The 15,479-nt window shown below is 44.6% G+C and overlaps 1 protein-coding gene across 1 annotated transcript in view; it reads left to right on the forward strand.

The window, feature by feature from the left end:
- The window catches only part of MED13L (mediator complex subunit 13L), a 195,155-nt gene that overhangs the window by 140,549 nt on the left and 39,127 nt on the right, over nucleotides 1-15,479 (forward strand). Inside the window, exons 16-21 of the mRNA XM_061602384.1 lie at nucleotides 331-536; nucleotides 3,837-4,783; nucleotides 6,749-6,928; nucleotides 7,381-7,604; nucleotides 10,733-10,925; nucleotides 14,970-15,420. Coding sequence (XP_061458368.1) covers nucleotides 331-536; nucleotides 3,837-4,783; nucleotides 6,749-6,928; nucleotides 7,381-7,604; nucleotides 10,733-10,925; nucleotides 14,970-15,420 — 2,201 coding nt within the window. The remainder of the gene's footprint in view (nucleotides 1-330; nucleotides 537-3,836; nucleotides 4,784-6,748; nucleotides 6,929-7,380; nucleotides 7,605-10,732; nucleotides 10,926-14,969; nucleotides 15,421-15,479) is intronic.

The raw sequence follows: 15,479 nt of genomic DNA on the forward strand, positions 1-15,479 counted from the left end.
TGGCTTTCTTCCTGTGGGTGAGGGTGGTATCTCAGTGGCAGAGCTCAACTGCTTTGCATGTACAAGGTCCCAAGTTCAGTCCCTAGCATCTCCAGGTAGGGCTGGAAAAAACTCTTCTCTAAAACCCCAGAGAGCCACTGCCTGCCGGTGTAGACAGTACTGAGCCAGATGGACCCATTGATTTGAGTCAGTATAAAGCAGCTTTCTGCATACAGCCACTCACGATTTGTTTTAGGACAAGAATAGTCATCTGAATAATTGTATGTTTCTTTTTATAAGAAATGGAACTGAATCTGTGTTCCAAACCCATGGAATTACTTGGTTTTGCAGGATTTCTCCTTTGTGCACAAAGTTCCAAGCTTTCAGCCCTTTGTGGGCTCCTCTACGTTTGCTCCTTTGAAGATGCTGCCAAGCCAGTGCCTGCTACCTCTGAAGGTTCCAGAGGCCTGTGTCTATCGGCCTTCCTGGGCTATCCCTCCAAAAATTGAGCAACTTCCTTTACCGCCTACAGCCACTTTCATCAGAGATGGATACAAGTAAGTACAGCAGGGGAAATTGATTTGCGTGTTTTGTGTATTCATACAGGAAATAGATTTTACTTTCTTGTTAATCCACAGTGTAAGATTCCTACTTCTCACCCTTGAGATTAACTTTGCCCGTAACAAGGTAGAGAGGAGCCTGTTTAGAGGTGCCATTAAATATGGCCAATTCGTCCAGGCACAATTTCTGTAAGCCGAATACTTAAAATCCTACTGTGATGGGTGTAGCCTTGCAGATCCATATCTGTCTTCCACAAAAGAGAGACAGATGGCAGAAGTGACGGCTTGCTCACTGTTTCGAAAAGTCCTTCATGCACACACATTTGATATCCTTGTATACTTTCCTGGGAATATACAGCCTTTGGGGCCCCTTGAAACCTCTTTTCTTAGAACAGCATGCACAGCACCAAGCTCTTAATGACAAAGGGCTGTCTTTCCAGTGCAGCATGAAAGTAAGGCTATCTCGCCTGCTTTCTGCCTTCATAGTTTTTCTTTCTTCCCTTTTATATGTGGCTTTTGAGCCACACTGTGTTCCTTGTTCTTTATTTGCTGATCAGTGTTGCAGACGTTTACTGATGCAAAGGCATGGGAGGGTGCGAGTGGGAGAGGGTCTGTAACAGTCATGGTGGCATCCATCTTTCCTGGAGGCATCTTCAAGTGAGCTACTCTCAGCGCTCCCCTCTAGCCCCAACAACAATGTTCAGGGCAGAGGGGAAGGTGCCCTTCCTACCACTGCTATGTAATTACGTGAGAGAGAAAAAAGTCATTGTTTTCATAATGTAATAGCGGCAGAGGGGTGGTTAGCTCTTAACTTTGGCATTATGTGTCCTTTGCATCTCAGGCCTGGGGGCCCAACGTGGCCCTCAAATTGCTCTCCAGCCCCACCCCTTCTCCCCAGGCTCGCTGAACATGCGCATTGAGTGTTTTTGCCTGGCTGGAACGTGTCACTGAACTCTGATAATGCTTCTTGCTTGGCGGGGTTGAGGGAGGTGTATGAGTGTCTGTAAAATGTAGCCCACTGTAAATTTAACATTCATTGCTGCTATCTATTATTATTAATAATTGAATTTATATCCTGCCCTTCCTCTTGAGGGAGTCCAGGGCGGCTTCCCACTTTTGCTTCTTTCCCCACCCATTACTGGCTCCCAGAAGGTTGCTTAGAAGGGGACTTTGCCCTCTGACCAAAAGAAAGGTTCGCCATCTCTATTAAAGGATAAGGGCTTTTCTCCCATTGCGTCCTTGTTCAGCTTGTTGCCTCTTCCTGATTCAGACACAACCTGCCGGTTTTGCTGTACTCTAATCTTGTCTCTCTGAAGTTAGTGCTGGTATATTAACTAAGGGTTAATTTGAATCCAGTTTAGCAGTTCCTAGGAAACACAAAACCCAGCTGCTGGCCTTGAAACACTGCAAGAATTGAAACCATTAAACGTATGAAACCCCTTCAAAGCTAACATGCAATGCAAGGCTGTCCCTCAGCAGTGGAAGCAGCTTGTACCTTTATATCAGTCCTTTATTTCAATCACTTTCTAGATCCAAAAGGTCTCCATTGCTCTCTCTCAAAAAAAGGAAAACATTATGAAGCTCTTGACGCTGCCTAGGCAGCAGTTTAATTTCTAATTTTTCTGTAATAGTAACTACTTCCCAAGCCCTCAGCTGATTATTAATTGCAGGTATTTATTAGGATAAAAATATTTTCTTTTACAGTGTAATCCAATTGGAGTGAAGACTAGTACTGCAGGCTTCTACCAAAGAGGCGATTGCTAATCAAGATTTCTTGGTCACCTTTTGTTGCTTCTCTAAGGCACTCACTGCGCTTCAGCTTCTCTCTAAACCTGTAGACTGCTTTTTTCTTTCTTCATTTCATTCCCCCTGCCTAGCACTCCACAAGTTCGTTAGAGATAACAGGAAATTTATTTCAGAGAATCCGGTTTCACTGCTTTCCTTTCTCAAATTACTTGCAAAATGGGAGTTCAAAATGAATATTTAAAACATTCACATTAACTGAAGAGGAAAGTTACAAGCATTTAAATCGGATTTCTGTCCCTTCATCAAGGGAGCAATTGCTGTAAGGAGCACATTTTAAGAAAAGCATTCTTTGACTGTTGACAGTGGAGGACATTCTGTTGTAGGGATGATGCCTCCCACTATTATGATGGGCAGGATCCAAATTCCTTTTGCCTCCTCTCCTGTCCGGCCCTGCCTGCGGTCAGTGACTATTAGGGCCTTTGCTTTGCTGTGTGATTGTATAACCTTTTTTCTGCTGTTCATAAGTTACTTTTCTTTTGTATTCTCTCCTCTCCTTTGGGTGCATGGTGCTTGAGAGAGTGTGTGTATGTATTTCGGTTTGACCTATCTTTGTGAGTCTTGTTGCTCCAGACTTTGTTATTTTCAGGTCCGGAGCTGGCAAAGAATATATTTAAATAGGTCCTCTGTGGGGCTTGGTGGTGGCTACCGGGGTTTGCCCTGAGTCTGGTTGAGTCCCGGCTCTTGCCATTGCATGCCTCAGCGAGATTTTCAGCTTGCCGCCTCGGCAGGCGATCGAAGCAGTTTTATCCATATGCAAAAGAAACCACTTTCAATGCTATTATTCTGATAGATTAGAATATTACTATATTTGGAATAGATTAGGCCAAATCTGTACTGTACATTTAAAACACCATCTTACCACTTTTAAACAGTTACGGTTTCCCCCAGAGAATCCTAACTGCAGCTTAAGGGTACTGAAAGAGTTGTTGGGAGATCCCGCATTCCCCTCACAGAGCTACAATTCCCCGACTTCCATGGCAAGAGGGCTTGATGCTTAAACCACTCTGGGAATTGTAGCACTGTAAGGGGAATAAGTGGTCTCCCAACGACTCTCTTAGCATCCTGAACAAGCCACAGTTCTGAGGAGTCTTTGGGGGAACCATGATGGTTTAAAATAGTGCTTTAAATGTACAGTGCAGATGAGACCCAAGATGTTTAGCATTTCCCCTGTGCCTATGTATTTATTTATAAAAATATTTATATACCACTCCAGAAAACATCAGGGCTTTGTATGGCAACATTTATTTAGAGTTCTATTTTTCCTCCTAGCTATTGTGATGCTGGCTTGACATAGTAGATACATCTTTTTGTAAAGTTCAGCATATTTTTTCATTCTTCCTGCACTGGTTGGCGATGAGGTTTTCTGTGATGTGCTGCACAAAAGACTTTACTTTCAGTCAGATGGGCCTTTGTATCCACTTCCCCTTTAGACTAAGGTTGTGTGAACTCAGCCGCAGATAACGCTTCCTCTTTCCCCTTACCTGCTCTTAGCAATGTCCCCAGTGTTGGGAGCCTGGCTGATCAAGACTACCTTCAGATGAACACTCCCCAGATGAGCACTCCTGTGACACTAAACAGTGCTGCTCCGGCCAGCAACAGTGGGGCTGGAGTCTTGCCTTCCCCGGCCACTCCTCGTTTCTCTGTCCCTACACCGCGCACGCCCAGGACCCCAAGGACTCCTCGAGGTGGGGGCCCTGCCAGTGGGCAAGGGTCCGTAAAATACGACAGCACGGACCAAGGATCACCAGCCTCCACGCCCTCTACGACCCGGCCCCTCAATTCTGTGGAGCCCGCCACTGTCCAGCCAATTCTGGAAGCTCACAGCCTGTATGTTACACTCATCCTTTCAGATTCTGTGCTGAATATCTTTAAAGACAGCAACTTCGACAGCTGCTGCATTTGTGCTTGCAACATGAACATTAAGGGTGCTGATGTGGGACTGTATATCCCGGATTCATCTAATGAGGACCAGTATCGGTGCACTTGTGGATTTAGTGCAATTATGAACCGCAAGCTAGGGTACAACTCTGGGCTGTTCATTGAGGATGAATTGGACATTTTTGGCAGGACTTCAGACATCAGTCAGGTTGCGGAGAGGAGGTTGATGATGTGCCAGACCACCTTAATTCCTCAGCTAGGAGAGGGATCTAAGAGGGCTCAGGAGCCCCCTGTGAGTCTTCTCCTCCTCCTCCAGAATCAGCACACCCAGCCTTTTGCCTCGCTGAGCTGCCTAGATTACATGTCTGTTACAAGCCACCAATCGCTCTCTATTACAAACTGGAGTTATGACAGAGTCCAGGCAGAAAGCAACGACTCCTGGATTGAGTGCTTTAACGCTCTCGAGCAAGGCAGGCAGTATGTGGATAACCCAACAGGTGGGAAAGTAGATGAAGCCCTTGTCAGAAGTGCAACAGTTCACTCTTGGCCTCACAGCAATGGTAAGATTATTGTCTTTTGGCAAAACATTTTTTTTGGATGTTAAGGCTTATTATTTTTATCATCATAATTTCAATTTGAGGATGATTCACTTAATTCAGGGTTTCCCAAGCATCTTGACTTCGTTGACCCCTTGGTGATGAGCTCATAAAGTTGTCATTGACCCCAACCCAGATTCTTAGGAATGGAAATGAAATTAAGTCAATAAATGTTAATATATAATCAACATTTGTGGACCAGCAGTCACCATTATGAGGAATCTGAAGTGTAAAATAATAGTAATGGAGGAATACTGTTGTTTTATGGAATCATCACATTAAATACTGAGATTTCTCATTGGTAAAGGGGGGTGCATTCTGTACGTGGGCCCATGCCCTTTATTTCTGAGACTTGTAGTTCCTAATTAAAAAACTTTGCACTATGCCTCGTAACCTCCTTTTCCATCCCAGGTATCCTGGGCCTTTATTCATGACCCACACCCTCCAGTCAACCCCAGGGAGTCAGTTTCAACCATTTCGGGAAACCATGGCTTAGTTTGTTGGCAAAACAAAATTAATGCTTGAGAGGGGGCAGGGAGAGGGAAGAATTGATATGTCTGGCGAGAGACCATGGCTCAGAGGTAGAATGCATATTTTGCATGTGGAAGGTCCCAGGTTCAATCTGTGGCGTCTCCAGTTAAAAGGATTGCATAGCAGTAACTTGGGGGTGAGAGAGACCTCTTTCTGCCTGAGACCCTGGAGAGCCTCTGCCAGTCAGAGTAGACAGTACTCAGCTAGATGGACGAATAGTCTGACCTGGTATGAGAAGGTTCTGCTGTTCCCTGTGCTACTGTTCAATTCTAATATGATGCAGTATTATACAACACTAGTGAGGCCCTGCAACAAAGCATTGTAGTGTGGGATGCCTCTGTTCAAAATTCCAGCCCTGCAGTTCCATTTGCCCCCCCCCCGACTCCTAACAGTTAGGGTTCTGTCCGGTTAAGTTCTATTCAGAGATAGATCCACTGAAATTAATGTACTGTAATACATACATGTAAACATAGTCCTGTCCATCACTTTCAATTGATCTACTCTGGAATATGACTAACATTGAGTGCCACCCTTAGTCATTATTCTGGGCTGACCGCAGCCCTCATTGGGCTGTTTAGGGGCTGCTTTCGGGGGTGAGGCTGAACCCACTGGTGCCCAGTTTCAATTCCATTAAAATCCTTGATTTATTGATATCTATGGCAGCTCTTACTTCCATCCCTGGGGAAAAAATTAGAAATACCTTCTCAGTTGACCTGTCTATACAATAAGATGGCTCTCTCTACCCTTTTTATACCCATGTGTCTCCTCCCCCTCCTCTTCCTTTTCCAGACACTCCATTTCATTCCTCCCATTGGTTTTCAGTCTTCCCTCCCCTCAGTCACCAATCTGTGCCAATGCCAAGTCTGGACAGCGGGGGGGGGGCAGTGTCCCTGTACTTACCCAGTCTGCTGATAACCTCCCTCTTATGCATGGCTATTGCCATTTTGGCTATGTGAGCAATGGCACTTGAATAACTGGATCGTTATAATATGATGCTCTGCAGTATTAAGTGGTGTATGGTTTGAGTGTGTGTTGTTCACTGAAGTCCAGTTCCTTTCAGTAAGACTTGGACAGGTGCTGGAATCATGTACATCAAACATGTAATAGACTCACAATAGAACTCTCTTTTTCGACCCCATGCCTTTTCAAAAACCAAGTGATTGACAAATTGTTGCATGTATAAACACTGTGCATGCACATCTCTGAACTGTGGCTATTGTGCACTTTCTGTAAGATCTCCTTTTGGGTCAGGCTTGTAAAGAACCAACCCAAGTATCATTATTGAGTTCAGAGTATAAAAGCCATAGGGTGTGGGACAAAAGGAGGAGGCAAAGGAACTGAACCATTAGAAAGACAAAAAAGACTTTTCCTGAGTCCAATTGCTTTGTTGTTTTTCAGTTCTAGACATCAGCATGCTCTCCTCCCAGGATGTCGTGCACATGCTTCTGTCTCTCCAGCCTTTCCTCCAGGATGCCATCCAGAAGAAGCGGACAGGCAGGACCTGGGAGAACATCCAGCATGTCCAAGGGCCCCTCACCTGGCAACAGTTCCACAAAATGGCAGGGCGAGGAACCTATGGTACAGTAAAAAGCATCCATGTCTTTGACTAGTCGCGTCTTGGCACAAATGCAAGAAAGCACTGCTTCCTAGATTTAAAGCGGGTCCCAATGTAGTGCGGATGTGGGATGGGGAGGTTGTGTTCCTCCTCCTTGTGTGCATCATCACGGGTATTACTCAATAGCTGTCACGCAGTCATGTTCCCATGCACCATTCACATTAAACAGCAATAGTGCTAACTGGAGGAAGAGTTGCATTTTCACAGCAGTAAAGCGATTTTTGATTCCGAGGCAAATGTGGTACCCTCTTTGATGAAGAGATCCATCTCCATGGAAGATGGCTGGAGCCTCATGCATTTTTCGCATCATATGATGGTCTGGAAAGGCCTGGGGAAGCCCAACCAATAGTATCTGACAGTCCTTTGAGATCAGAGTTCTCTAGCTCCTTTTTCTTCTTCTTCTTCCTTGATTCAGGTTCAGAGGAGTCTCCTGAGCCTCTTCCAATCCCCACTTTGCTGGTTAGTTATGACAAGGACTTCCTGACAATCTCTCCGTTCTCCTTGCCATTCTGGGAGAGGCTGCTGCTGGAGCCATATGGAGGCCATCGGGATGTTGCTTATATTGTGGTGTGTCCAGAAAATGAGGCCTTGCTTGATGGAGCCAAAACTTTCTTCAGGGACTTGAGCGCCGTATACGAGGTTGGTGAACAGAGGGATTTTGTGAAGTTTGAATAGGATTCCTCTACCTTCTCCCTTTTGGGTAAAAAAAAAAAGTGTTTCATGATAGAAGCTGTAGCAAACAGCTGCCTTTTGTCTTTCACTTGTGTCCAACGGATTACGTTATCAGGCCAATCTTGGCCCACCAGGGGATCCAGTCCAGCAGCAAGGCCATTTTCCCCATACCATGCCCGCCTGGGCAAGAGGGCAGGGTACAATTTTGCCTTGGCTGTGTACAGCCAATCTGAGCAGGATTTAATCCCCCATTCATCAGCTGAATGTGCCTGTTCCCTGTTGGGTTTTTGCAGGCATTAGCTGCCAGAGGGCCTTCTCATGCACACAGCTAATCAGGCTTCTTTCTCCTATTCCCAACAACTGATGGGAGTTGTAGTCTAAAACATCTGGAGGGCACCAGGTTGTTGTGGAAGGCTACTTTAAAGCATCAAGTCCCACAGTATGGTCTGAAGCCACCACCTTGCTGAAACTAAGCAGGTCTGGGTCGGGTCAGTTCCTGTATGGAAGGTTGTCTGGGAACCACAAGTATGCCTCCTTGGGTTCCTTGATGAAAGAAAGGCAGAATATAAAGAAAATAAATAAATAAAATAAAGAGAAGCAGAACACTTGTCTTATATCCCGAGGGGGTGTGTGTGTGTGTGTTCTTTGGAGTCTCTCCTTGGCCTAGCACACTTGCGGGGTGGGGTGGGGGAGGCTAGGTAAGCAAAAGATAGCTGGAGGTCTAATTGTTTCAACTTTACCACTGAGTCTAGATCTCTTGGAAATCTGATTCCCAGACTTGAGATATAGAGCAGGACAAGCTGTGGGCATGGAAGAAAGAGCAGCCAATGGTAGCAATATGCACTTTTGCTTCTTAGAAATGAAGGGCCTGGTTTGTTACAAACTGTATGCAGTTCCTTTTATTTAATATGCTGCATTCCTAACTCTCATGACAAGTGGCAACTGAATCTATAAGTTAATCTTGACAGTCTAGCTACACACTTTTGAAAAGCAAGGTCACATGAAACTGCTTTTTAAAAAATAAGTGCCTGTGCAAAATATTAAGGTTTTTTTAAAATGAACTTTTGCTTTCATAAGAGTCGGTAGGTCTTTGAAATCAGTGGGAAAGAGCCACTTTGTTCTTCAAATAATTTTTAAAAATTAAAATATTTATAACCTGCACTACATGAAATGATCTCAGGAAGGGATATGAGAATGCATTTAAAACTATAATTCCATTAATAAAACCAAAGCAGATAAAACAATATAACTGCGATAATCCTAAAGCACAGAAAATCGGTGATAGTCTTAAAACATTTATGAATTGATAACTCAGCCAGATATTCCTTATTATTACACAGACCAGTTCACAGTTCACAGGTGCTTGAGAAAATAGCCATGTCTTAACCTGGCACTAAAACTGAGCTAAAGTCGGCACCAGATACCTCCAAGGGGAAGGATATCCTATAGCTAGGATGATACCTCAGAGAAGGTTGTCTTCTGCATCTCCGCATCCTATACGGTTCCCAAAGGCAGGAAACTAAGAATCCCCAGAAGATCTTAATGCCCATTCAGGATGATATTGAGAGGTGCTCCATCAAGTATCTAGGTGTAAAAGCCAAGACCTGAACGCTTGCTCTGATTTAATATTGACTAGCTTTGCATTTGTATTTAGAAGCGTACACTGCCGAGGTCCAAATTCATATGAATATTGAGTTCAGAGTGAATGTCTAGGAAGATATGAAGAGCCCTGCTGGATGAGGCCAATGGCCCACCTAGTCCAGCACTCTGTTCTCACAGTGGCCAACCAGATGCCTCTGGGAAGCCCTCAGGCTGAACCTGAGCACCACAGCCCAATCACCTGCCTTTCCCAGCAACTGGCAGTCACAGGTGTATTGCCTTTAGTTCTGAACCTGAGCTTTTGTCTGGCTGCAAACTGAAATGGTTAAAACAGAAAAAATGGGTTTAACACTCAAACACATCTTAAACACCTACAATTCTGTGAAAAAAATGACACATTTAGACTACATGCAAAGTAGGCGTGTAGCGTTGCCAGTTCATTTAATTACTTGTCCATTCTAGGCATGTGCCTATTTTTCCTAGTTCAGGACAGCAGTAATATTGTAATTATCCACTAGGATGCAGTAATGCTTAAGTAACAAGACAAGGTGGATAACAGAAACACAGACCTGGCTAGCATTTCTACAATTAGTGATGTTGTGAGGCGGGAACACTTCCATTGTAATTGCTTGCTGTTTTAGTGTAGCGTCCAGAGAGAGTTCAGAATGCTTGAGTCCCACTGAACGTAATGGCAGGTAAACGCAGTGGCACTGCCTTCATCCAAAATTGAGGGGGGAAATCACACTAGGGTTTTGGGGGGTGTATATTCTACCCCAATGAGATTTCCAATACATGGTAGGCTGATACCTTGGCCCCAGATAATGTTTGTCTCTGTGGTGTCAGAGGAAGTGTACTCTTCTGAATATACTTATTCAGAAGAGGTAGAATGTTCCTGTGCATTTGACTGCAGTGCTCTTTGTTCTCTGGAAAAACGGTGGGGTGTTTTTACTACCCCAATTCACTAACATTGGCCAGGATAGTAAATACACACCAATGCATTTCTGGGACAGGTGGTTTTTTTGTTTCCAGAAGGAAAAGGGTGTAAGTGGTAACTGGATGAAATTTGGGGATGTTGTCTAGATGACAATTTGTGACGATAGGGTGGAAAGATTACCCTGTAGGTCTATTTATGGGTAAATTGCACAAAACTACTCTAGGGGTAGGTTTTTGCCCCACAACATTATTAAGCCCCACTGAAATAAATGACACTTAGGCAAACCTGTCTCCTTATTCTCTGTGTCCATTGGTTGTAACAAGGGAGCTGTCCATTTGGGACTTTGGTCAATTGTGAACAGATCAAAACAGACTGAGGGCTGGATTTTAGTTGCTGTTGTTTGTTTCTTTGCTTTTGCACTTTATACTTATGGGAAGACCCCATGTTTTTATGCTGGATTGGGGATGCATGTTTACACCTCTGACTATGCATAGCAGTTGATCTATAATTTATGAATAACATGTTACACTACTGTAATCAGTTTTCCTCTTTATGTTACCAGATGTGTCGACTTGGTCAACATAAACCGATCTGTAAAGTGTTGCATGATGGGATCATGCAAGTGGGAAAGACTGTGGCCCAGAAGCTGACTGATGAGCTTGTGAGTGACTGGTTTAACCCACCCTGGGTCAACGAAGACTCTGACAATCATTCCAGGCTCAAACTTTATGCGCAAGTCTGTCGTTACCACCTAGGTAAGCACAGAAAGGAGCGAGATCAGAGGTGATCCATTTTCATTTGGTCTCTTTAACTTAATTTCCCTATGTGTTTTCCTCTCCCAAAGGTTGATTTGGGGAAACTGGATTTGTTGTTTTAACAGGCTTGTAAGAAGGTGTTGAGGACACATAGGTAACTGAGAACAAAAGGGGCAGTTCTGATGAATCGAACCAAAAGTATGTCTAGTTCAGCATTACCTTTCTACCAGTGGTCAGCCAAGTGTTTCTGGGAAGCTTATAAACAGGCATGAGGGCAACATCTCTCCTTTGTTGTCCATCCCTAGCATCTGGTTTTCATAAATGTATTATATAGAGAGTTAGTTACCATGGCTGTTATTTCTATATTTGTCTTCCCTGGACTTGTATTGGGGTTATTTTCTGGGTGTAGCTTAGCAGATATATCCTGTTCTTTCAATCAACCTGACTTCTTTTGCTGCTCACACTTTGCTCTAAATGGCTTGAGCATGGGGTGAAAAATTGATATGTGTGTGTGTGAGAGACAATTCATGAGATCAAGGTATCCGTCTTGGCTGCCAGATTTGGCATATGATCAAAAAATCATGATTACCACTCTAAGCAAGTAATTTTTTTCTGGGATGAATACTGGAAATAATTGGCATTTATACCTTGTCTCCATGCTCTCCTATGTGGCCCAGCTTAAGCCTTCTCTACTTCTCTGCTTGATAGTGCTAAGGAAATTGTACTCTAAGCTTAGTTCCAGATAAGCCAGAAGGGAGGGAGCATGTACAAATGAACAAGTCACATGTCCCTGCCTTCAGCAAATCACGAGATACAACCCTCTAAGTGGATGTCTCTGTGTCACTCTAAAAGGCCCATTCATGGTTATCTAGAACAGCCTGAACATCATTCATCTGAGTGGATGAATGACCAACCAACAATACCTCTGTGTTGTCTGGATTGAGTCTGTTTGCCCTCATCCAGTCTCTTACTGTGCTGAAGCGTAACTTCACTTGCCTCTCATGGAAAAGAGAGAGAAAGCTGGGTGTCATCCGCATACTGGTGACCCCTTGGACTAAATCCCTGGCTGACGTCTCTCAACGGTTTCATGTTGGCATTAAACAGCATATGAGAAGGAATAGAGCCCTGCAAAACCCAAAAGCATGACTGGTGTTTCCACAAGGTGCTGGGAGATTAATGCTTGACCCTTGGCATCCCAAAAGAAGCAGGACTATTGTCAAGCAGTGCCTCCGCCACCTAACCCAGGAAGAACTAGTGATTGCTTCCTGAAGAACTCAAGATGTCATGCCTTCCTGCTTAATGTATCTTCATTTAATGGAGGTGGCTATGAGTGCATCATGTTCTGAATAATACAAATTATTAAATTAAAGAAATGGTTTTTAAAAAGTAAGAGTAAGTTTTCAGAAAAAGAACACAAATCCAGTCATATAAGAAAATAAAGATTAAAACATACTTATACTACACTGTCATATCTTAGGTATTACATGCTATAGAGTAGTATAGGGTCTAAAATTTCAGAGTTGCAAAGGTAAGCTTTTTTTAAACAAACAAACTAGAACTACCTGTTAACAATCTCTTTGTGTGTTTATTGTGGTGGTGTTAGAGGTAATAATAATAATAATAATAATAATAATAATAATAAATTTAATTTCTTCATCGCCTATCTGACCAATGGCCACTCTAGGCGACTTACAAAATTATTAAAATACAATTAATAAAATACAGTAATACAATAAAAACAATAGATCTGCAACAACAATATTAAAACTGGGTAGGAGGCATTACAATTATATCGATTAACCCTCCCCGGATACCCCGAAGGCCTGCTGAAAAAGCCAGGTCTTTAAGGCTTTCCGAAATACATTTAGGGAAGAGGCATGCCGGAGATCTTGTGGGAGGGAGTTCCAAAGAGTGGGGGCCGCCACTGAGAATGCCCTCTCTCTTGTACCCGCCAATCTGGCTGTTTTTGTTGGTGGGATTGAGAGAAGGCCCTGTGTGGCCGATCTTGTCGGGTGGCATAATTGGTGGCGTTGAAGGCGGTCCGTGAGATAAACTGGGCCGAAACCGTATAGGGATTTAAAGGTCAATACCAACACCTTGAATTGGGCTCGGAAAACAACTGGAAGCCAGTGTAGGTCGAACAACACTGGTGTGATGTTATCTCGGCGGCGACTATTCGTAAGTAGTCGAGCCGCCGCATTTTGTATCAGTTGTAATTTCTGGACCGTTTTCAAGGGTATCCCCACGTAGAGCGCATTACAGTAGTCCAAACGAGAGGTGATCAGGGCATGTACCACCAGTGGGAGCTGATGAACAGGAAGGTAGGGTTGCAGCCTTCGTATGAGGTGTAGTTGGTACCAGGCTGCCCGGCTCACTGCCGAAATCTGAGCCTCCATGGACAGCCTGGAATCAAGCACAACCCCAAGGCTGCGGACCTGGTCCTTTAGGGGTAGACTCATCCCGTTGAACTTCAGGTCAATGTCGCCCAACCTTCTCTTGTCCCCCACAAGTAGTACCTCGGTTTTATCAGGGTTCAACTTCAGCTTGTTCCTTCCCATCCATCCACTCACGGATTCCAGGCAGTTGGACAAGGTCTCCACAGCCAACTCTGGTGAAGATTTAAACGAGAGATAGAGCTGAGTGTCATCCGCATATTGATGACACTGCAGCCCAAATCTCCTGATGATTGCTCCCAGCGGCTTCATATAGATGTTAAATAGCATGGGAGAGAGGATAGAGCCCTGTGGCACACCACAATTGAGAGGCCAAGGGTCTGATACCTCCTCCCCCAACGCTACCTGTTGGTACCTGTCGGAGAGAAAGGAATGGAACCACTGTAATACAGTGCCTCCAATTCCCAATCCCTCCAGGCGAAGCAGAAGGATACTGTGGTCGACAGTATCAAAAGCCGCTGAGAGATAGAGGAGGACAAGAAAGGTGGATTCTCCCCTATCTAATGCCCTCCTCAAATCATCAACCAGAGCGACCAAGGCTGTTTCAGTTCCGTGACCAGTCCTGAAACCCGATTGGTATGGATCCAAATAATCCGTTTCATCCAAGTGTGCTGACACACTAAAACAGGAATAGGCAGTATATGACCTCTCAGGATGCATCTGTCCTATCAGGTCCTTTCTGTCATGCACCTACCCACCCACAAATGCCCTGACACAGGTGACTCAGCATATGATGACCACGCAGGTTCTTGAGACTGGGGAAAAGGCTTTGTCATATCAGATGACAAAGATGCCACCTGTGTGAATGATGCACTCCCTATCATTGAACGTGTGTTTGTGAGTGTGGATTCAGCCATTCTTGCCCTTCCAGTCTATGCAGGAATATGCCTCTTTCCTCCAGGGAGATAGAAGTCCAAACCTATGCAACCTGATATTCTGTGCTATCCCCAAGGCTTGGCATATCCTACAATGTTAACATTCTTTTTTAAAAAAGTGGAAGAACAGTTTTCTGCTAAACAAATAGCCCCAAAACAAGATCTGATGCAGTTGTGCTTGAATGAGAAAGGAGAGGTATCCTTCCTCTTGCCAGTGTTATGGGCATCCTATATCAGTGTGTGATGGAGTTCTTGCTGAGAAGAAACCCAGGACCCCATCACCGTACTTGTCCATTGACTAATGAATGGGCCTGACTGCCCTTCCTGATGTAACACCAGAACAACTGGCAAGTTTGGTCCTCAGTTAAGAACTTATCAGTGATACCTGTCAATAACGTAAACAGCAAGGCCAGTTCCTAGAACATTTTGTAAAATTGGACATATACAGCTACGCTCTGTGTGCTTCCCTAACTTGAACTAGCAATAAATTCATGCATTCCCTTTCCTCCTACTTGTCACACTGCAGGAACTCTGCAGTGCCTCTTGACTCCTAGTCAGTGAAATACTTACAAAGGAAATAAATCTGTCTGCCTGCCTGTCTGCTATTTTGAAAGCCTAGACAGCGCAGTGTTTTGTTGTTGTCAAGGCTTCCTCTTCAGGGAGCTCATTTTCTTGGTTACGGTTTTTAACACCTTTGCCTCTGTGTTTTCTTTCAGCACCTTACTTAGCTACTTTGCAACTTGACAGCAGCCTGCTGATGCCACCTAAACACCAGACAGTCTCACCGCCATCATCAAGCCAGGAACAGACAATGTCCGGGAGCGCAGCATCGATTCCCCCCAATTCGGCCTGCCTCGCTGCATCCGGGGCTCCTCCTACTGCCGGTTCTTTCACCTCCGCACCCAATGGTGGGACCACAAGCCTCCCAGCAGGCAACACTTCAGCCTCGGGATCCACAGTGCCACAGCTGTCAGCATCCTCCTCGGTGCCCAGTATTAACCAGACAAACACTACCTCCTCTTCAGGGTTCAGCGGTGGCCTTCCTCAAGGTCAAAATCCAATTCTTGGTGTAAACTCCACAGAGAGGCCCCAAGGAAGCACAGTCTCCGGAGGAGATGCAGAGGCAGGGCATAATTCATCTCAACAGCAACAAGAAGGGCAGGAAAGGTATGCCCAGCGAGCATCACAGCTGTGAGGTTTAGCTCTGCGCACGCGTGTGTGTTTAA

This window comes from Rhineura floridana, chromosome 19 (genome assembly GCF_030035675.1).
Source record: "Rhineura floridana isolate rRhiFlo1 chromosome 19, rRhiFlo1.hap2, whole genome shotgun sequence".
In the NCBI taxonomy this organism is placed as follows: Eukaryota; Metazoa; Chordata; class Lepidosauria; order Squamata; family Rhineuridae; genus Rhineura; species Rhineura floridana.